The following is a 24,223-nucleotide window of genomic DNA, read 5'->3' as shown; positions in this document are numbered from 1 at the left end:
TTTTATACCCTTGATGACCTGTCAAAATCTTACAATAGGATTTGTCCTAGGTAGTCAAAACCATCGTATTTAAATTTAATTGGGTTATGGTATCTAGGGCCTGGTTTAAATCAATTGGCTAAATTCAAAAACCTGTTGTCTTGGTAAAAATGCTGCTTTGCCTGCTAACAGTATAGCCTTTTGAGACAACATTTCAATTTCAAGAACTCTCTGTGCATTGCTGCTGCCTGCAGACTTTTTATTTCCAATCTCCAAGCCTAAAAAAAGCACATGTTTTAAAGGGACCACGCACCCTTGCCCCCACCGCCCCATCATGTTACAGACAAATTCTAATGTCCTACTTTCCAATCCATAAGTACTATACCAACTTCACAACATCCAGCCTTTCTTTATAACTCAAACCTTCCATACCTGGCAAGCAGGGGGTCACTTACTTAAAATAGAGAAGAGTTGCAATATTTTCTCAGTCTTGAGGATCTTTGGAACTCTCTTCCTGAAAAAATGGTAGAAGCAGTGTCCTTTTGAACATTTTTAAGGATTGTTGTTGAGCATAGGGGTGAAAGGTACTCGGGGTGGTTGGGAAAGTGGATTTGAGTTCACAATTGTAACAGCTGTGATCTTATTGAACGGCAGAGCGGGTTCAAGAGGCTAAACGGCCTACTCCTGTTTCTAATCAAAAGTAACAAGCTCTGGCCCCTACAGCAATGCTCACACGCCCACGAAACAACTAAAAAACAATGTGAAGGACAGAGGGAGTAGGTAAGGACTGCACTTCGCCAAAGATGTCACTTCCTGTTGGCTGAGTTTTAACCAGCAGCTTGTTACCTCTTCATATGGAGGTCAGATCACGAGTACTAACCGTGTGGAATTTGAAATAACAGTTTTGTGTTTTACAGTTCAGGAGAAACGGTGATGAGTACAGGCAGCATGTCCCTCCTACAACCCAAATCAGAAAAGAAAAAGGTTGTAGTGCAAGACTCACCACCTCCAATTCCAGTTAAAAGTAGGTTTGTCTCAATTGATCATACTTAGTGCAATTTAAACTTGAAACAATATTGATGTAGTCTAACTGTCATTTCTACTCATGTTCTCTGTGACACTTTTGAGCAAATTATTTACTGAGTTTCTCTGGCAATAGCAACCTGCATTTATATAGTACCTTTAATGAAGGATAATGTTATGGTGCTCTATATAACAATTGTGATTTTGCTTTAGAATATTCCAATGGCTGTGAAATCATTTGAGATATATGTAAGATGGGAAACGTGTGAAAACAATTTCTCCTTCTTTTCCCCTAAACCACCTGGGATGCCACAATGGCTCAGTGCTTAGCACTGTTGCCTCACAACACTAAGGACCCGATTTCAATTCCAGCCTCGGGCGACTGTCTGTGTGGAGTTTGCATATTCTCCCCAAGTCTGCGTGGGTTTCCTCTGGGTGTTCTGGTTTTCTCCTACAGTCCAAAGATATGCAGGTTAGGGTGGATTGGCCATGCTAAATTGCCCGTAGTGTCTAAGGATGTGCAGGCTAAGAACATTATCCATGGGAAATGCAAGGTTACAGGGATGGGGTGGGGTGCGGGTCTGGGTGGGATGTTCTTCGATGGGTAGGTGTGGACTCGATGGGCCAAATGGCCTGCTTCCACACTGTATTCACCTGCATAGGTCCCATCACCAATCTTGATTTTAGTCATTGTAGCAGAAAGGATGTGCTCATTTCCCTCTGGTAACTTTGTAGTAACTTTGGCTGGGTCCTCCCCATTGTACAGACCTCAAGTGAGAACAGGCCTTGACTGGGGTGAATAAAAACAAAATACTGCGGGTGCTGGAGGAAACAGAACATTAAAAACAAATTGCTGGAGAAACTCAGCAAGTCTGGCCACATCTATGGAGAGAGAAAGAGTTGAGTCCAATTACAGGTCGGCACAACATCATAGGCCAAAGGGCCTGTACTGTTCTACGTTCTACGTTCTATGTTCTATGTTCTATGTTCTATTTTCTACCGTTCTTTGGAAATGATGACTGAGTAAAGGCAGCATGTCGCTCCCACAACCTAAAAGAGAACAGGAACAGTTTGCAGTGAGTTGACTTGAATGAAACTCCTTGTGGTTGAACATGTCCAGATTCTCACTGAAACATTAACCATTTGGCTGAGATATTAGAATGTTACCAGAAATTTGGCCATAATGCTGAGAGGTGATTGTCAGCAAATATAGAGATAGCACGGAGTGCATTTAAGACAGGCTAGCCAAGTGAGGAGTCTAGCTCAATCATTTTAGGAACAATGGCATTTTTCTGTCGATTTCACGGAAGCTATTTACAAGGTACTTGAAAATGTAACATTTTGAGATGGTGACAATTTTGTCACTTTCAGAAGCATTTGGCAGCATCAAAAATATGTTTTCCTGTGCTGACTAGTTGAATGGTTTTGTGACAAAGCTGTCACTTTAAAAAGTTATTTTGAACTTTGTTTTTGAAGAGAGACTGTAATGCAAAGGTGATGATGCTGTCTCTAAGAAAGTAAATAATTTGTGAGGCCTTGAGTTTTTTTTCATAAGTTGGAGCAATGGAGGCAGTCTGGGTGTGGCCAGCTCTCTAAAACCGGGTTTTCTGTTTTTTTTTTTTTTTGGTTTTTAGGTTTAGTTTTGAGCATAAACCTTTGAGGTCTCAAAAGAGTTGGAGCTTCAGTGAATGTCTCCTCACTGCTACTTTCTCTGAATTTTCTCTGGATGTGTTTTCCTCTTGGATTGGAGAACTGCCTGTGATCATCTGTGTCTAAATTTGTTTTTTTGCCAAGGGACATGTTTATGGGATGTTACTAATATTGGAACAGTTAATTAGCAATAGGTACTGTTTCTATTATTTGGTTACGTTTTCCAATAGTTAAGCTATTCTAAATTTTTCTTTATTTTGTTTGTATTTTAATTGCATTGTTTAAATAATTTTGTGTTTTGTTCAATTTCAAGTAATTTGACCAGTCACATTGCATCTGGACCATAGCACTTCACATCTGCCTTTAAAATAAGAAAAAGTTAGAGGGCTAGGCTACCTTCTTAAATGTATATTGAGGTGGTCTGGTCAGGTCTATAACAGTTTGCTAAGTTAATCATTTCATAACTCTTCCATAGTATTGCGGAAGCCTGATATTTGGAGGCGGAAGATTGTATTCAAATAATGATAAAACCCTCATGTTTGCCTTGTGCCTGGGTATTTTTGTTGAATTATTTGTGGGACACTTCAGAAGACATTTATCTATTGTTCGGAAAGTTATTGTGGGTCTCATTTCTGAATTAGACGTCCGTACCAGCAAAACTTGGCGCCACTGCTAATTTCAAATGGACTGTACCATTGCGATGTGTAATAGAATACTGGGTTTTACAGACAACAATGGATGTTTGTAACCTTTGTAAAAATGACCGTGACGATCTTCTTATTCTGCTTATTTTTGCTTTAACTCAGCTTTATCTCTTTTTTTTTCATATTCTACCCTTGGTTGCTGGGCTGGAGTTTCACACTGATTTGCAATTTCAGCCCATTACTTGAGGTGGTTTTGTGTCTATTCTCCAATCCCTCCCAAAGCCTTTCCCTTCACCAAATAAAGAGAGATCTAAGGACACAATGACCCTGTATTGTCTGCAGCTTCATGTGACTGTTCAAATCCAGTCCAATACAGCAATTCAGTCATGCCTTGCAGGTTTCTTACATTTTTTTCTGTTCCATCGCTTTGGAACAGAACGCTGATTGTCTTGTCAGTTTGAATGCAAGAGAGTAGCAGAAACCCTTTATAATTAAACGGATGATACTGTTTGTGCAACTGATATCTGACGTTGGCTGAATGAATCCTGCTTTCTTCTCCCCTGACCTTGTGTCGTCAATTGTTTCTCAAAGAACTGTACAGTTTGAGCTGTCTCTTCCCAGCCTGCCAATTAAGCTGTATTCTGGGAAAAGAGATGTAAGCACTGCCCTTTCCAGCATTCCAGCTATTCCCGCTTACACAGTTAACAGTAATGAAGGCCTACTTAGGATATCAATCAACTCAAATACATAAAGGCCATTTGACTGCTGAAGAATTGATTTATGGAGACTGCTTGTAATTGCTGGCAGATGCCTAACCCTCCCTGTGACATTGCTATTAATAAAATAGTGGAAATCTAATTAATGGACCAAGCTGACGGCCAACATTTTATTTACTTACCTTACGTGATTTGCATTGCTCACAATCATTTTAGCCTTTTACTACCATAAAGAATTAGCCTGTCTGCAAACAGGCAACCAGAAATGTCCCGTGGTTATTCTTATTATACTAGCTTAGTTTCTATAGCATGGACAAGATGTGTATCAGACATATGCATACATCTGTAAATGCAAGATGCTGTTGAAGCCCATTTATAATCCCCTAACAGATGATCAGTAAACTAAAATCTGACAATGTATTGATGTCCCATGAGTCTTATTCTAGCTCCTGCTCTTACACGTTAGCAATTGTAAAGATCTATAGAAACCACCATTTTTATTAAGGTTACAGCATAATCTTTGGAATTAATCAGAAGCTAACCTGCTAATAGCCCAGTGCACTGGAAAGCAAATGTGACTGTATAAGTTGGCTGATAGCTCTGTAATGCCAACAGTGCCACAGGGACCACTGGCCTTGCTGGGACTAGAGGCAGTGTCACTCCCAGGATGGAGGGGAGATTGGGTGTGGTTGGTTGCGTCAAGGATGGGAGGGGAAACCCCATTTGGGAGGGAGGATGGTAGATAGGGCAGGTCGAGGGTTGGACAGGGATGTTGGATAAAGGGAGCATGTGCGGGAAAGGTGATACTGCAATTGTGAATGATGGAAGCCCCCCCTCCACCTCCTTTATCAGCCATGTGGCCAGCAGCAGAAATGGCTACAGGACTGGTTAAGAGCCTGAATCAAGCATGCTGGGAATTTTGTTCAAGCTAGTCTAAACTCTAACCTCAGTTGAAAATGCAGCCAGGACATGATATGTCCTGCAGTTTCCTGTGTTGACCAAACAAAGGGAGTGTCATGGTGGATGGCTAGACAGATTGGCACCGTAATTATCTTATATGGAGCCTGGAATGTGGCTGTTTAACATTTGGGTGTTGTTTGCTCATTAACACCATTGACTGGAATCAAATGGTTTTGGTCAATTCATTGGCTAGGTGCCAGAGAAGTTTCTGGAAATGAGCACATTTAGTGATAGAAGGTAACAGAATAAAGGATTTTTCAGGAGTGAGCCTTCGAGACCAGCATTTGAGAAACATGTGCTCTGAAGTGAGAGAATTGTGAGGCAAAATCTACACCGAGAGCAAAAGTTAGCCACTTCACTCAAATTGGGGTGGTATTTGTTTCAAGCCAAATTTATAATCCAGAGTTAAGTGTGGGTTAAGTTCAAATAAGGTAAGGTGCAGTTAAATGGAATGAGTTGAAATTAAATTAGACAAAGTAAATGGTGCAATGAATGCATGTTTGATATTGAGTATTATGCTTAGAGTTAAAATAAAGAAGGGTTTGTTTAAGTGAATTCTGAGTCAATTCCATGTCTTTTGTCTGTCACACAAGAAAAGAACACTTGAGTAAAAGGTTTGAGTACTCTTGGGGAACAGGCAACAACTGATAATTTCTTTAAATAAACAGTTGGGTTGAAATGAAATGAGGTGGCGATCCCTCACTTGTTCAGGAATGAGTTTGACAGGGTATTAGTTGGAGTGTATGACTCCAAAATGGATGCCATTGATAGAAGTCAACCTGATTGACTCCTTGGTCTACCTGTTCTGCATTCTTCCAGCAGCTTCACACAACAACACCTTTGCTAATGTGACATCGGACACAATTTATGGTAGTTTGTGTGAGAGTGAGTTAGAGTTGGTTAAAAAAGTCTCCAGTCTCAGTAGTACCCTGGCAGTGCTGGTGCACAATGAGTAAGTGGGCATTTCATGTTTTTCCTTTGTTGACTGACGATCAATTTAATTTTCTCATGTCCATGTGATTTATCCAAGAAAATTCAGTCATTACGCAATTCTAATGGGAATCCTTTAATGGAAGAATGGGATAACGATGACAAGCGCAGCAACCTGTAATCCAAAAGTGAACCCAGTGATGAAATTCATCCAAATGTTCCAACCATCCCGATCCCTATTTGAGTGGTTTCCTCTGAATCCATTATTAAAGATTTTTGTGCTGAGGAGAATAACTATGATAAGTTCTTAACACATCCTGTAAGTGATGGATTGCATTTCATGGATATTTTCTTTATCCTTCCGCAACGTAACATTTCTCAATCCACTGCAAAAAATCTAAGTCTAGAAATCGGTTTGCCCTTAATCCTTTGTTTTAAGACATAAAGCAGAAACAGCTTTTACCAATTTATGCCATAGCATACAGGTAAACTATTCTAATATGGAAAATAATTATAGTAGATCTCTAACATGTATAGCACCCAAATGTTGACCCATGCAGCAAGACCATTGCTAAGGTCCTTGCACATCAACATGAAACGTGGCTGCAGACTCTCAACCACTCGCATGTTTCAAGTCCCACAATGTGTACTAACTGCGAGACCACTTTTCAGAGCTTGGACTTTCCTTGATTAAGCTGAACCACAGGAGTATTGCCAGTATGTTTACTTAGTTAAACAATGCATTGTTTTGAGTGTGTACATAATAATGATGGTTTGTACATGGTAGTGTGGATTTCATGTACCATATGTTGTGAGTTTGGAGTTGTAATCTTGCTGAATTTAAAAAAAGAAGCCCTCTTCCCTCCTTCCTTCTATTCATTTCACTCCCTTTCTGTATTTTGGTTCACCCCTTCACCCTCATTATAGCTGTGTTCTATAATTTACATTTGCAACATGTTCCACACAGATTAAGTAACTCCTACGTAACAGCTAAACAGTTGAAGATAGTGTGAGGCCCCCTTATTAAAAGGAATTTAAAACCAGTCAATCCAAGGTTTCTGAAAAAAGAGTCATACTTTACTCAGTGTCTGCATTTTATGTCAATATCTGCCACTCTGTTTCTCTCTCCACCTATGCTGCCAGACCTGCTGAGTTTCTCCAGCACTTTTGTTTTCATTTCAGATTTGCAACATCTGCAGCACGTTGCTTTTATTAGTTGGAGAATTCTGTGCCTTGACATGGAAACGCATACTGCGTGTTTTTGAGAAAGAGCTCATTGTGTTCTTTGTATCCATTATCGCTTAGTGGGAAAATCCAGATGTGCATTTCTTTGGTTACGTGATCAATATATGCTTCCGTCCTGTCTTTCAGGTCCAACAAGAGACACGTCAAATAAGAAAAAATTTTTGAAGAAGCAAGATGCAAAATCCATTCTGGTAAGTATGTCCTGGATATTAATTTGCACTTAAAGCTGGACCGTAGGAATTATTCATTTCTAGTATATTTCCCAAAATAATTAAAATAAACAGGTCAATTCCGAATTCAGACCCCTCTTGTGAAGATAGTTCTCGACAACAATCAGACTGATTTGCAGTCTGGATTCCTTATGAATTCCCTATTCAGTAGATCAAAGTCCTTCAGTCCTCCCTGCAATGCTACATTGCTAATTTGACAAGGGTGAGTTTTATTAGCTCAAATCCTTTTGCTTTAAGCTTCTATTAATGAAAATTGTATCCTGGCAAACTGACTTTTTTGTTATAACTACATATCTATGATATTTATTCAGCTGATGAGTCTAGTATTTTTAAAGATGTTGCTACGTGCTGGAAGCAGGTTCCTCCATAGTGCAGAACAGTTTAGTTTAATTCTGCAAATCTCCTTATAAACCAAGGTATTATTGCTAATTTTCAGTCTGCCTCTAACACAGTGGCCCATAGGATCAGATAAGACTTGCCTGGGCAATTTAGCTGTGATCTCTTGGACAGTGCAACCAAAAAAAAAAGTCCTGGGGAATTTTCTTTAGAGACTTTCTGTTAATTATACGAATATTGAAGATATTGTCAGGGGAGACTTGTGTTTGGGTGGGGGAGTTGGAAACAGGAAGTTGTGATGTAATCTCCAGGAAATGCCCCCCAGATTTGGCAAGCCCATCAGTAACTTGTATTGGATTCTGCTCTCTCTTTTTTGTTTGCATTTTATTAGTGTCTGCATTTTATATCAATATCTGCCACTCCCTGCAGTATTTATTTATATATTTAGATTGCTTACTTGTAATGCTCTGACAATGAGCGCTTACAGTATCTGGGCTTCCATCACTTCACATACAATTTACTCATCATAGCCTTGCTAATTTTATTGTGTTGTTATTGCTTTCTAAGATTCAATTATTTATTTAGTGCTGTTTGGCTTTATTGAATTATAGTTACTATCAGACCATCATAAAAATGTATGAAAACCGCACATCAACCCAACATGTCGGGTGACCTATTTTCCAGAACACTGCATAATTTTTCATATCCACACATAACAAAATAAAGAATAAATAGATAATCTACAATGGAACACAATGCAATTTTATGATAATTCAATAAAACACCAAGAGAATGTGGTTTCATAACTTGATGTGCTAAAATTTGCATGAGTTGGGTTTACTGGGACTATTTTAAGAGCATCAGTAAAGGCCCATCTTTTTTAGAAAGAAGACCTAGTGTGATTGAATGAGAATAAAATAAAACAGTAATTAAATGAGAGAACAGGATTTAACACGTCCACATTCATGGAGGCTGGTAAAGAAAAATATTTAACTGTGATCACATCAACGCAAGATGGCTGGAGTATTACAATTGTGGTTTTGATATTACATTATTGCCTTGATCTACTTGCTGGCTGTTGTGTTTAATGAAGATCTTTTATTACATCTCAAATTTTGTGAGGGTTCTTTTAAATTAGCTTCTGTTTGTAAATCGATTTTTGTTTTCCGCTCAGTGTTTCATTTTGAAGCCATTGGGTCATGTGTGCACTTGATTATAATGCAGATTGTGAGAGGGTGATTGATTCGGAAAATGGTGACGGCAATGCAGCAAAACAATGCATGTGGCACTGGTAATTGTTGGCTCTTATCCATAAAGGTTAACCAGGGAATTACAGATAGGTTTGCATTTATTTCCGTGCCAAAAGATTTGCAAAGGCTCTCGCTAAGTGTCTTCCACCTAGTAATTTGCTGGCACAACATTGCTATTTCTCCAATATGCTTATTGTCATTATAATTTACCCTATGCCAACATAGTTGAAATGTCACACTGCATCTGTACTCACAGTCACAAATGGCAGTAAGGTAGAGAAAGCGGGTCACAATGTTGTGGTGCAGTTGTACGTTCCCCTTTTCTGCTCCAGAAGGGCCAGGTCCAGGTCCCACTGGAGGTGCATGATAACCAGTCCAAACAGGTTGATTTAGAAAAAGAGACAGTAAGAACTGCCGATGCTGGAGTCTGAGATAACACAGTGTGGAGCTGGAGGAACACAGCAGGCCTGGCAGCATCAGAAGAGCAGGAAAGCTGATGTTTCGGGTCGGGACCCTCCTTCAGAAAAGAGTCCCGACCCGAGACGTCAGCTTTCCTGCTCCTCTGATGCTGCCAGGCCTGTTGTGTTCCTCCAGCTCCACACTGTGTGTTATGTTGACACTGGGGTGTTTTGCCTAAATGCTTGTAGACCGTGCTTCAAGGTCAACAGCATTTGGGTGACTGTCTTCCTAGTGAAGATAACATAGCAAAAAGGAAATCTGATGCTATTCAAAAAGATTTAGATTTTGAAATGACTACAGGAGACATTAATTGTATGCTCACACATCAAAGACAATTGGGGATGCCAGAGGTGACCACATCCCAAGATCAAAGTAAGGAAAAGGGCACAATTATCCTTCATTTAGATTGAGCTATCTTGTGCATCATTGAAAATGAAATTGGCTTTCTTTTTGTCATTATTGTTCCTAAAGTCATTTAGTTCACCACCTACTAACTTGGTAATCTCATGTAGGAAGAATAAAGGAGTTATCGACTAATCACAGTAATCATTGCTCACTAACCAATCAATATCATGCATCTCACCATTCTTTCTATTACTATGGCACCTGTATTCCATGGTGTGTGGGGAAGAGGGAGCAGAAATCCAATATTAGGATGTCAGACTGAAAACAACAAATGCTAGAGATCAGAGCGGGTCAGACAGCATCCATGGAGAGAGAGCAAGCTAAAGTTTTGAGATGACTCTTCTTCAGAGCTCAAATTCAGTACAGATTTCAGCATCTGCAGTAATTTTCTCTTACATTAGAATGTCAGTCTCTACTAACTCTGTGTTATTCATTGAAGTGGTACACTCAACAGTATCACCTATCAGCACCAAGTCCATGTTGTAATCACATTAGAGCTCTCGACTTGTTCTATATTTGAATGCGCTAGATCTCAGGGATCAAAGTCAGCCAAAGTTATGAGATTTTTGTTTTGAACTACAATGTGCTAATAGTTCCATGGTCTGTTCTGTGAATTTTCTAAGCCTAATGTCCAGTGTTTCATTGGCTGACTACAAAACAATGTATTTATTAATGCTTTACTTCCAAAGAGGAGAAATGTTTTGAATGATTGAAGCCAGCATAAAATATTATTTCAGACATCTAGATCAGCACCCTGTTGCTCTCGTTCTCTTTACGAGTGGGAGTAATTGTTCCCAATCTATTCTATCCAGTTGCTCATGATTTCAAAAAGCTTCAACTGATCTCCTTTTTAGTCTTTTTTCTCTTCAAAGAGAACAGTCCCAACTTCTTCAATCAATACCTGAAGTTGTTCATCTCTGTCACCATTCTTATAAACCACCTGTGTATTCTCTCCAATGTTTTCATATCCTGCTTATAATTTGGCTCCCAGAACTGTACACAGTCTGTACTCTGAATGGAGTTGGATATGGTCACTTTGCATTGAAGGAGCTCCCCATCATGAGACATTTCCCTAATGACTTCTGCTTTGGCACTAAATGATTTTCAGTCACATCTAAATTTTCCCAGATCAGGCAACTCTAGATGTACAGTCATGGAGTCATAGAGATCTATGGCACGGAAACAGACCCTTTGGTCCAACTCATCCATGCAGACCAGATTTCCTAAATTAATCTAGCCCTATTTGCCAACATTTGGCCCATATCCCTGTAAACGCTTCCTATTCATATACCCATCCAGATGCCTTTTAAATGTTGTAATTGTACCAGCCTCCACCACCTCTCCTGGCAGCTCATTCCACACATGCACCACCCTCTGTGTGAAAAGGTTGCCCTGGGGAAAAGACCTTGTCTATTCACCCTATCCATGCCCCTCATGCTTTTATAAATTTCTATAAGGTCATCCCTCAGCCTCCAACACTCCAGGGAAATTAGCCTATTCTAGAATTCTGACTTCTGTGCAAATTATTGCGACCACTTCAAGCTGCATGCAAGATCAGTGATCAAGTACACTGGGTGGGAGTGAAGATCAGAAATAGTGTGTTCTTTTGCAACTGGAACCACAGCAATTAAAGTCAATTCATGAGTCCAACTGATGCCTTAATATCAATTAAAACCAGAACCATATTCCCCCTTAATTCTCATAGCATTCTCAGTAGCATCTCCTCATTACTACTCGTAGTTTTCGAATGTGCCCAGGATTCTTAACAATATAATTGTGTATAATATGGACAATTAAGAGATAATGAATTGAATGCTATCCCGTTCTTTAAATGACAAACAATGCATTGATCAGTTATAATCTTTTCAATTGAGATTTTTACTAACCAAAGACAATAGGGTTAGAAGGTAAAAAAATAAGTATCAGGAGTTAGTTTGCAGATCGGCAGTCATGTAATGTTGGCTGAGTGTATAAACTTCTCAAGTAGCTGGATTGAGTTTGTATTTTAATATAAAATTTGACCTCTAAGAGCTCTTGTGGCACAGTGGTAATGTCCCTCACCCCTCATAGAGCCCCTACAGTGTGGAAGCAGGCCATTCAGCTCATTGAGTCCACACCAACCCTCCAAAGAGCAACCTATCCAGATTCACCCCTCATTCCGGTAACACCGCATTTCCCATGGCTAACCTACTTGGCTTGCACATCCCTGGACGCTATGAGCAATTCAGCATGGCCAATCCACCTAGCCTGCACATGTCTGGATTTTGGGAGGAAACCCACACAGACACAGGGAGAACATGCAGACTCCACACAGTTAGTCACCCAAGGGTGGGATCAAACCCAGGTCCCCGGCGCTGTACGGCAGCAGTGCTAACCACGGTGCCACTCCATGACCTGAGAGACCCAGGTTCAGGCCCTGTCTGTTCTAGAGGTGTGTAATGACATCTCTGAACAGGTTGATTAGAAAAACAGATTAAATATTTTTTTTTAAAAATTGGACCTCTTGTCAGTAGTATCAGTGGAGTAGGAATTGGGTGCAATTAGCAATTTTCCTGAAGGAAAACTGTTTAATTTCGAAATGTAACAAAAATACATTTTACAAAGGTGTAGAAATAAATTTCAAAAAATTAACATCTATCCTTCCAGAGAAAATATGGAATAAAAACAAACTGTGGAAACACAGAATTAACGACTATGCTTTAAACTGTTTGACTTGAAATATTCACTGTTTCTGTCCCTCCCAGATGCTGCTGGACTTGCTCAGTACTACCAAAGCTTTCTGTTTTTGTTCAGGACTCCCAGCATTGGCTGGATTTTGTTTTCTTTTTAGAGAGTTTGTGGCCCATCACAGAATTTTCTTATTAATTTCAGCCACTTTGAGGAGGAGTAAGGATCAAAAAGCTTCCAGATCATATTTTCCTCACACAGTTTTTCAATTATCGTATTTAACTCGTAAAGCCAAGATGGTATTTATTCAAAAAAAATTATGGTTAAACGCTTCAATAACTCTGCAAAGCATGCTACTTGATGTGCTTTTGGGAATCTCTGCTGGGATAAGATGTTGAGATGGTTAAATATAGTCTCGCTCGCCCTCCCCTCCCCTCGCTCACCCTCCCCTCTCTCTCCTTCCCCCACCCCTCACAACAACAACATCCACACGCATTTAAGCAACACCTTTGAAAGCTTGTAGGATATTCTCCAACTCTTCACAGAAATGAAATTGGACACCAAAAAATGTATTCAGATAGATGACCAAATGTGGAGGAGGTCTGAAGGAGGAGCACAGAGGCCTTGGAAGGTTATAAGAGTGGGAGGAAGTGACAACAGTAATGAGGGTGTAAGAGAAGCCACAGAGGGATTTGAAAACCAGGGCATGTATCTTAATAATGAAATTTGTCAAATGCCACAGAAGTTTAAAATAGAAAGAGAGATGCTAAGCAATTTTAAGTGGTTCTAAACTTGTGCTTTCAAATCCGCAGTAAAAACAAAGTACTGCAGACACTTGCGATCTGAAATAGAGTTCTTGTAAAAACTCGACTCTGACAGCCTGAATTGAGAGAAACAGAATTAACATTTTGAGTTCAATGAGTCCTCATCTGAACAGTTTTGAAGAAGAGCTCTATTGGACTTGAAACATTAACACTGTTTCTCCCTCCGCCAATGCTGCCAGACCTGCTGACTTTCGCCAGCAATTTTCCACTTTTTGAAATTGTGTAAGTTGTCATGAGGATGGGAGAAGGGATGGCAGTAAAGAAAAGGAATTCCGAGGTGAAGGAGGTTTAAAGTTCTGAAAGGGAACAGGTTGAAATTGGCGATGTTGCAAGAGTCTTTATTTCAACACAGAACCAATGGATGCTTCCAGCAGACTGTATTGGCAATGTGTTCCCATTGAGGAACACAAGGTGCCATCATCCATCAATAGTCCAATAGTATCTGATGCCACTGTAATAGTGAGACTGCGATTTATACTAAGACCATAAGACATAGAAGCAGAATTAGGCCATTCAGCCCATCAAGTCTGCTCCACCATTCGATATGCTGATATGCTTCTTAACCCCATTCTCCTACCTTTTCGCAATAACTCTTGATTCCCTTTATCAATCTCTGTCTTAAATACACTCAATGACTTGCTCTCCATGATGAGTTGCACTGATATGCCACCCTCTTCCTGAAGAAATTACTCCTCCTCTTGGTTCAGAAGGATCATCCCTTCAATCTGAGGCTGTTCCCTCGGATCATAGTCTCTCCTACCGGTGAAAACATCTTCTCCGCATCCATTCTATCCAGGCCTCTCAGCACTGTCTGGGTTTCACAGAAACATAGAAGAAAGGAGCAGGAGGAGGCCATTCGGCCCTTCAAGCCTGCTGTGCCATTCTTCACGATCATGGCTGATCGTCCAACTCAATAACCTAAGCCTGCTTTCTCCCCATAACCTTTGATCCCATTTGCCCCAAGTGCTATATCTAGCCGCCTCTTGAATACATTCAATGTTTTAGCATCAACTACTTCCTGTGGTAATGAATTCCACAGGCTCACCACTCTTTGGGTGAAGAAATGTCTCTCATCTCTGTCCTAAATCATCTACCCTGAATCCTCATACTGTGACCCCTGGTTCCAGACACACCCTTCAATGAAATCCTCCCTCATCCTTCTAAACCCCATTGAGTACGGTCCCTGAGTCCACAAGCACTCCTCCTATGACAAGCCTTTCATTCCCTAGATCATTCTTGTATATTTCCTCTGGACCCTCCCACCTCCAAGGACGGCACGTTTTTCCTGAGATGTGGAAACTGCTCACACTATCCCAGATGCGGTTTGATCAGAGCCTTGGACAACCTCAGCAGTACATCCCTACTATTGTATTGTAACCCTCTTGAAATGAATGCTAACATTGCATTTGTTCATCAATACTCCTCTGTGGAAGCTCCTTTTCAGATACACTGTAATATTATTATGAATGACATTTAGTTCTTTTTGTGTATATTTACAAGTACAAAGTCTGCAAGTGGATTGTATATGCCTCCTTGGGGTTACCTCTGTTGGGGTATTTGAAGTCAATGTTGTTTGGGGGGATGGGGGTGCGAGTCATGTTAAGTAAAACAGGCAGCTTCCTCCATTTCCTTCCCAACCCATTCACTGTGGAGGGGTTGGGTGAGGGGTTGGGGGAGCAGTGGAGAGACAGAGCTAGATAAAGCGTTAGACAGAATTTCCCACAAGCCCAATGTTTGGTGAAAGAATTCACAACCACACAAGGACCTCATTCTGCCTCTACTGCAATTTTTCGGTCAATACCAAGGTGAAGCCATGATGAACAAGCAGACAGCTCTCACTATGGATGAGTAGGAAGGGGTTATCTCCTTTATTGGAGGGATCTTGTGTATGACACCATTCAACCCTCCCTAAAATTGTACTCTCACATGCCCATCTCCCAGCCTCTGTAACTCATCCTCCACTCCTGGTAGCACAGTGACTCAGTGGTTAGCACTGCTGTCTCACAGCACCAGGGACCCAGGTTTTATTCCACCTTCAGGCAAACTCCACACAGTTTCCCCATGTCTGTGTTGGTTCCCTCCGGGTGCACCGGTTTCCTCCCACAGTCCAAAGATGTGTAGGCTCAGTGGATTAGCCAGGGTTATAGGGATGGGGTAGATCTGGGTCTGGTGCTCTTCAGAGGGTCAGTGTGGACTCGATGGGCCCGCTGGCCTGCTTCCAAACTATAGGGATTCAATAACTCCATCTTATATGGGTGTCCCAGCTGTGCCCACCCAAGATCTGTGCACTTCCTTGAACTCTGGTGGCTGATTTGGTAATGTGGGATTACAGTCAGATTGAGAAGAGCTTTCTGTTCCTCTCTCTCCATTCTCCTGGACTTCTCCAGAAGGCAGGCCTGATGCACGCAGCCAAAATCTCCACCACAGGCAGGTCCACTGGGATCAAGCTCTTTGCTTTTAGTATCTATGAACTGAGCCAAATGCCCCCACCACCCCCAAAGGATTCCAAGTGGTGGTAACATACTTGTGATAGCTTGGAGCTGTGGTTGAGATTGCAATTTCCTTCCATCACGTGAATGACCAGGGATCTTTCCTGCATGCCAATGGCACATGTTGGAAGGATTTGCAAACCTATTTGCCTCTGTTATGTGAGTGAGATGTGAACCTGGAACCTCTGGCTGAGGGGCAGGGTCACTACCCACCACACCACAAGACCAACCTTCTGAACTCTGCACTGTATTTTAATACTAGTATTTAGGATAAGCCTTCTTTCTTTGTTTTATTTCTGTCCCGATTGCTGTAGTCTTGGATTGCTTTCTCGCACATTTGTGTTTTGTCTTTTGAACTGCCAGCTTTGTAATGGGAGTGGAGCTTCTGACAAAACATATCAGTAACCAAGAGGCAAGTCCATTGGCTCCCAAAAACTGTAATTATCCTAATCCTAATTGGATCTTTGCAACATGTTATTAGGTTTGTCTGAGTTGAGCTAAGGACATAATTGTTAAGTGAGCTGCAAGAAAAATGTATCTGACAAGCATTCTTCCCAGATGCAATCTCAGTTGCTGATTGTTGACATCTGTCTTTGTAAAATTTGGAAGTATCTCAGAATATTGGCGTGTAAGGTGGGGTCCCAGCTTTGATAGCCCCTCGCGATTCTGGGAGAGGTCTCAAGTGACAGCATCACAAGTTGTAGGGAGGATCATACTCAAAAGCTTTAAACACTGGTAAATCAGGAAGTTACCAACTATTTTGAAGGAATCGAATTTCATTTGGGATCTTGCATCTACTCTTTCCTTAAAGCCCTATTTACGAATGGATCATGCAGAAATTGAGGTGACACATTCCTCCCAATGGACTGGACAGGAGTTGACACTTTTTTTTTCTCTAGAATAAAGAAGTGACCTGACACAGATCTTTATAAGTATGTAAGGATTCAATAGGATAGACATGGGAGACTCTGAAAGTAGCAGCTGTTGAACTTAAGATAGAATAAGGAATTCACTAGAAACTGCTTTACTCATTGTGGTGAAATGCATTTAAGAGGAGATTGGAATAGAAGGAGCGATACCATTATTTACTTCTGCTATTTCCTCCCAGCGAGGACGGCACATGCCATGGAATCCAACCAGTGGCAAGAATCTGTATGTAGCCTGGGAGGCTGCTGTGCTGCAGCTATCACATGGGGTTGTGGTTAATCAGGAGACTGTCTCAACGTGACATTTTCTAATAATGTAGTGCAAGGATTTACAGGTAGCTGAACAACAGGCTGAAGGGCATGTTGCTGTTCTGTAGTGTCATACTATGCTTGGAACGTGTGTTGTTTTTGAATCTGTCCTGAAAAGATTTTTGGCTAGAACCAGAAGTCTCTAAAGATTCCAGACATTCCATCATTGTAGTGAATTTTCCAGCTCCCTCCCTTATGTGCTGAAGCCAATTACACAGTTGTCACAGTACAAAAGGAGGCCATTCAGCCCACCGTGCCTGTACCATCTCTTCAAATAAACTTCATTGCCCAGTGCCGATCTTTCTCCCCATATCCTTGCACGCTATTCCCATCCAATACAATCTGGAATGCCTCAACTGAACCTGCATTCACTGCATTTCTAGGTAGTGCATTCCATACCGACTTACTAAGTGAAAATGTTTTTTTTCTCACATCACCCTTGCTTCATTTGCACATCACTCTAAACCTGTGCCTTTTGGTTCTTGTTCCTTTTACAGGTGGGAGCAGCTTCTCCCTATCTCCACTATCCAGCCCACTCATGATTTTGAAAACCTCAAACCTCTGCCCTTTTCGTTCTTATTCCTTTTACAAGCAATCACATCAAAATATTCTTTGGTTTTCTATACATCTGTGGAATTGATCCTTATAAGAAAAAGTCATGCTCTAAAAATGAATATTCAGTGCCTTACTTGGCTAGAAAACTAAGCTTCGTCCCTCTGTCACTGTTAGCATACTCAGGTTCAGTCATGTAGAACATAGAACAGTACAGCACAGGAACAGGCCCTTCGGCCCACAACGTTATGCTGAACATGATGCCAAATTAAACTATTCCCTTCTACCTTCCCTTCATCCATACCCGTCCATTCCTTGCATATTCATGTGCTTATCTAAACATCCCTATTTTGTCTGCCTCCACCCCCATCCCTGGCAGCGCGTTCCACTCTGTGTGTAAAAGAAAACTTGCCCTCTCACATCTCCTTTGAACATTCCCCCTCTCACCTAAAATGCATGCCCCCTCGTATTAGACATTTCAACTCTGGGGGGGAAAAAGATTCTGACTGTCAACCCTATCTACGCATCTCATAATTTTATACATTTCTATCAAGTCTCCCCACAGCCTCCGCCGCTCCAGAGAAAACAGCCCTAGGTTTTCTAGCTTCTCCTTATAGCTCATACCCTCTAATCCAAGATCCTGGTAAACCTCTTCTGCACCCTCTCCATCACCTCCACATCCTTCCTGAAATGTGACGACCAGAATTGAATACAATAATGTGCTATCAAGGTGTCTCCTCCTTCCAGTTTGTCTCCCCCTCCACATGCACAAAACAGTCAATGAACAGCGATCAGCAGTGGCAGTTTCACCCCTGCCTAGCTCCAGTGTTAATTATAATGGCCATCCTGCAGCCCGGCTTAGATTAGTATGATTCAGCTCCATCTTACGCAGGACACTCATCATTTTAACAAGGACACACATGCACAGACACACACACACACACACACACACACAGACACACACACACGGAGATCTGTCACAAGGCTTTCCTGGAGGTTCAGAATTCAGTGGACACTGATTGAAGATTACTTTTAATTTGACTCTAATTGTACTTTCCTCTTTTAAGACACTGCTTGAAGCCTAAATCTTTCGCCAAGCTTTTGTTTATTTGATTCTTCTGTGGTTCAGTGTTATTCTGTTTAAGAGAATACTGTGAAGTGTCTTAACACATTCTAATATATCAACAACGCTACGGAAATACAATTTCTTTTTGTCCTAACTGTATGATTCTCTCCCATCCCTTTTTACTCCTATTGGATAGTGACTTGTCTACTATGGTATGAATCCATCAGAGCGGGCACCTTGATAATGAATACTTGTGGGATATTTGACTTAGCAGGTATCACAATCTCACCAAATGTCCAACTGTCAAGCCATGACTTTGAATTTGTGCAAATGCTGTAAATTTATTGATAGCCCTATTTTTTATTCATTATTCGTGGGATAAGAGTGTTTCTGGCTAGACCAACACTATTGCCCAGAGGGCAGTTAAGAGTCAACTACATTGCTGTGGGTTTGGAGTCACATGTAAGCCAGACCAGGTAAGATGGCTGTTTCCTTCCCTGAAGGAGTCTAGTGGACAGGTAGGTTTTTTTCTGTCAATTGGCAATAGATTCATGCTCATCGTTACACTCCTAACTCCAGATTTTTATTAAATTCAAATTCCACCATATGTGGCAGGATTCAAATCCATCTCTCCAAAGCATCACCTGTGTCTCTGAGTTAATAGTCTAGTGATAATACCACTAGGCCATTGTCTTCCCACTTTTTTTTTGTGTCCAGTAGATTCAAGTCAAAATCTATCCTATGCACTTCCATTAAAAGTCACTGTGTAGTGCGTGGGGAGCAGGAAATGTGAATGATCGTTCCCTTTTGTATCCCAAGCATTTGGAATCCAAATTATTTTTTGTGTGCCAAGGTCTAGCTGAGATCAGTAAACTCGATGTAACCGGAGGTTAAAAGCCTGAATCTTCCTGGTGCATGACAGCCTTAACAGTTCTCCGTGATAAAGAATTCCACAGATTCAAACTCTGAGAGAAGAAATTCTTCCCTAACTCTGTCTTAAATGGGCAACCCCTTATTCAGAGATTATGCCCTCTGAATATAGATTTTCCCACCAGGGGAAACTACCTTTTTGCATCAACTCTGTCAAGTCCACTAAGAATCTTGTATGTTTTTTACAATAAATTTGCATCTTATTTTTCTTTATTCCAATCTATTTAACCTCTCCTCATAAGACAATCCCTCCATACCATGGATCTGCCCAGTGAATCTTCTGTAGACTGCCTCCAATGCAGTATACCTTTCCTTAGATAAGGGGCCCAAAACAGTTTGCAGTATTCCAGCTGTGGTTTGCCTTGTGCATTGTATAGTTTTAGTAAGACTTCATTTTTTTTATTATAGTGGCATAGAGTATTTTGTATTCCATTCACTATGACAAAAGCCAGCAATCTATTTGCCTTCCTTATTACCTGCTGAACTTGGATGCTAGCTTTTTATGATTCATGCATGATCCCTCTGTGCTGTAGCCTTTCTCTGCTTAAATAATGTTCAACTCCTTTTCTTCCTACCAATGTGCATATTGTACCCCCTCTCCTGTTAACCGTGTAATATTTTTCTTTTTTTTTGAATATGGTGGCTCAGTGGTTAGCACTGCTGCCTCACAGCATCAGGGGCCTGGGTTTGATTCCACCCTCAGGTGACTGTGTGGAATTTGCATATTCTCCCTACATTTGTGTGGGTTTCTTCCCACAGTCCAAAGATGCGCAGGTTAGGTGGATTGGCCATATTAAAGTGCCCGTGGTGTCAGGGATGTGCAGGATTGGTGGACTAGCCGTGGGAAACGTAGGGTTACTGGGATATGGTAAGGTGTTTGGTCTGGGTGGGATGCTGTTCGGGGGGGTCAGTGTAGATTCGATGGGCTGATTGGCCTGCTTCCACTCTGTAGGAATTCTATGAAACAGATATCCAGCTTGCACCTTACAAAGTCATTAGTGAATTTCCTTCCATCACCCTTTCAGATAGGGCATCCAGGATCATCAATTTCAAATAATTTTTCATGTTATTATTCTCCCACCCACTTTCTCAGCCAATCACTCTCATTCCATATCCTCTCGATTCTGACCCTACTTCCAATGAAAACATATTCCCTTTCTACACAAACAAAATTCTTCTTAATTTTTAACATCTCTGTTTAAATGTCCCCTTAACCTTTTCTCCTGGAAGGTAAATACCTCAGTTCCTACATTCCCTCCTCAAAAGAGAAGTCCCTCATTCTTTGTAGCATTCTCCTCTGCACTCTCTGCAAGGTTTTAACACCCTTTTGGCAGCACAGCAGCTCAGTAGTTAGCACTGCTGCCTCACAGCACCAGGGACCCGGGTTCGATTCCAGCCTCGGGCAACTGTCTGTGTGGAGTTTGCACATTCATCCCCGTGTCTGCGTGGGTTTCCTCCGGGTGCTCTGGTTTCCTCCCACAGTCCAAAGATGTGCAGATTAGGGTGGATTGGCCATGCTAAGTCGCCCCGTAGCGTCTAGGGATGTGAAAGCTATGTGGATTAGCTGTAGGAAATGTGGGGGTGGAATCGGGATGGGATGCTCTTCAGAGGGTCAGTACAGACTCAATAGGACTAATGGCCTCTATCTGCATTGTCGGGATTCTGTATTTGTATGATCCTTCTCGGAGTTTGGTGCCCAGAATTGAACACAGTTGAGGCCATGCATCAAATTGGAAATGTTTAGTGTAACTTCCTTCATTAATACTTTATGCAACTACTATTAACATTAAGGATCCTACATGTATTATTCAGGGTAAATATAGGATAAATATGCGGGCAGATCTCTTCTAAAAGTTCCCATTTCTGCCACTCTCTTTCCTTTTAAGTGTTGCAGATGACAACAGTTTGCTAGAAGTTTCTCCTCATTCCTCCTTTTTATCCCTTCATCAATTATCTTTAAATCTATGTTCTAAGCTTTTTTAAAAATAAAAAAAACTTGTCTTAGTGTGTTTGTTTCTCTCTTCCCTCAGCCGCGAATTGTGGAAGACAGTCTGACGTATGCCGAGTTGGAATTGGTGCCAACACGGCCAAGTGCCCCAAGCAACCCAACGACTACAAACTCCCAGAGTCCCACTACAGTCTACGCCAAAATCCTTTTCTCAGAAAACCAAAATCAATGAGCTCCAACTGGAAGAGCTGCAGGAAACGCATGACAGAACAATGTTTAATGAACAATCAAACATATGAAGTGTGCTTATTTGTGACTTCAGCGAGACTTGAGGCCTTATTGCTGTTGGCATAATTGTGTGTAAACATGCACAGCACAGGCAGCCTGAGACTGCAGGGAGCTGGGCAATCTTATCCCCACTCTGTCAATCAACATCAACAATGTACACAAGTTGTGCACATTGGGCCAGTTTCTCAGTCACTGTCCCCACTTCGAGGAGGAATACACAGGTTTTGGGCCTGCTGCAACAAACTGCACCTTTTACCATTTCATTGCACTAGGATCAATATGGGGCAAGATGAAGCCTGAGGCCTAGGACACCTCATCTTCCTGAGTCACTGAAAGACTGAGTGGGGCATAAATAAGAATGCATATGCATTTGTAAGAATGTAAGATAATTTAACGAGTGGAAACTTAGAATAAGGCTTGGATTAATTATCTTTTATTGGAAAGTAATTATTTTCTGTGTTAACAAGTGACTGAAGAAGTGGGCAAGCAAATCTGAATGCATGCAAGTATATGTGTGTGCATGTGTGAGAGAATATATCTATATGTTAAAATTTGTTTGATGTTCCTGTGATGTTTTACTATCTTAGAAACAATATATACATTAAGTGAGGGAAGGGGGATGCAATTGATGGGGAGTTGAATGAATAAATGGAAAAGGCTGGTTTTTCTTCTCACAGTTGTGGGCATCACCAACAAAACCAACACTTTGCCGCGCATCTCTCATTGCCCTTTGATCTGAGTGACCTGCTAGACCAGTTCAGAGGGCAGTTAGGAATTACCCACATTGCTATGGGTCTGAAGTCATGTATAGGGCAGACCAGTAAGGACCAGCAGATTTCCTTCCCTAAAAGATGTTAGTTTTTACAACAATTGATGATGGTTGTCATAGTTACTTGCCTTAATTCCAGATTGGTTAATTTTAAATTTTGCCAGCTGTCTCGGTGAACCCACAATCCCAGGGGTGACATTATCACAATGCCACATTTAGGCAGGAGCTCTTGGATTTTCAACAGGGCAGTGAAGGAACAGCAATATAGGATGGTGTGTGGTTTGAAGGGAACTTTGAAGGTGGTTTTTCCACGGACTAAGAACTAGAAGTAATGGGTTGCAAAGCCAGTCATGAAATGCTGCTGCCACTGTTGGTAAATGTTGAAGGTGGTGGATTTGGTGCCAATCAAGCGGGCTGCTTTGTCCTGGATGGTATGGAGCTTCTTGAGTGTTGTTGGAGTTGCCCCCATCCAGGTAAGTGGGAAGTATTCCATTACATTCCTGACTTGTGTCTTTGTAGACGGTAGACAGGCTCAAGGGAGTCAAGAGTTGCGTTACCCTGCGATAGCCTCTGACATGCTGTTACATCCACAGTAACTGTATGGTCTGGCTACTCAGTGTGTGCCTGTGCGTGGTTGTATTGTGAGAGAGAGGCTGTAATTGTGCTTCTGAGAATGTTTGTGAGAGTTAATGGCATTGTGAGCCTCACCTGATAGTTGTCACAGTCTGTATGCACGTACATGTGTTGTGCTAACTACCATTGCTACCGGACAAGAATTGACACTGGTCCCGTTCTATTCCCTGCCTCTGCCTTAAGGGGTGTTCCAGTTGAGAAACCCGTAGTAAGGAGCCAAGTGTGGATAGTCTTTGGCACCTCTTAGTGGTCATTGATCCTGCCCTCTTGACTGCTGGTAGCAACCTGGATAGATTTAAGGAAGTAACTCATTTTAAAATAGACTGAAGTTTTCTGTAAAAATTAACCTTTTTTCATTAAGTAACATTCTGGAGAAATCCTCCAGCGCTTCACTCATAGAGCTAGCCTGGAAATTGGTCAAGCCAGTCCAACATAACCTTACCTGGTTTAATAACGTCAGCAATTGTATCTTGAGCATATTATGAAATTCAAATACCTAGCAGGTTACTTGAATTATGCATATGTGTGAGATGTCCCTGTGTAAAGTTTAATAATGAAATGCTAGCTATGTGTTTGTGTATACAGAATAAAAATTAGAAGTTGGTTTCCAATGTCATTGCAGGATTTGCAATCGTGCTGGAGAATAACCTGAAGTGACTTTGTTTTTGCAATGTATGTCCCTTGCAGAATTTAAAGACACATTTTCCCAATTGTCCAAGAAATAATAACATGACAGAGAACCCAAAACATCCTATGGAACAATTCAGTTACAATACCAGGTTCCTTCAATATCTGATATCTCATTTGCAAATGAGGGACTGGAGATTCCTCAGTGCGGAGCTGGAGGAACACAGCAGGCCAGGCAGCATCAGAGGAGCAGGAAAGTTGACGTTTCGGGTTGGGTCAGTGTTCCTCCAGCTCCACACTGCGTTGTCTTTGACTCCAGCATCTGTAGTTCTTGCTATCACTGGAGATTCCTGTTTGGCTTCTGCCCT

General features: G+C 41.3%; 1 protein-coding gene across 1 annotated transcript in view; it reads left to right on the top strand.

The window, feature by feature from the left end:
* vstm4a (V-set and transmembrane domain containing 4a) overlaps positions 1-23,825 on the top strand; it is a gene marked incomplete at its 5' end in the record, with an annotated part of 43,415 nt that extends 19,590 nt beyond the window's left edge. Inside the window, 3 exons of the mRNA XM_048616185.1 lie at positions 897-1,003; positions 7,274-7,338; positions 21,621-23,825. Coding sequence (XP_048472142.1) covers positions 897-1,003; positions 7,274-7,338; positions 21,621-21,770 — 322 coding nt within the window. The remainder of the gene's footprint in view (positions 1-896; positions 1,004-7,273; positions 7,339-21,620) is intronic.
* Positions 23,826-24,223: the final 398 nt, after the last annotated feature.

The sequence above is a fragment of the Rhincodon typus genome, chromosome 34 (assembly GCF_021869965.1).
Source record: "Rhincodon typus isolate 14 chromosome 34, sRhiTyp1.1, whole genome shotgun sequence".
Taxonomy (NCBI): domain Eukaryota; kingdom Metazoa; phylum Chordata; class Chondrichthyes; order Orectolobiformes; family Rhincodontidae; genus Rhincodon; species Rhincodon typus.
The sequence above is the reverse complement of the archived record's forward strand: the minus strand, read 5'-3'. Positions and strand labels throughout refer to the sequence as shown.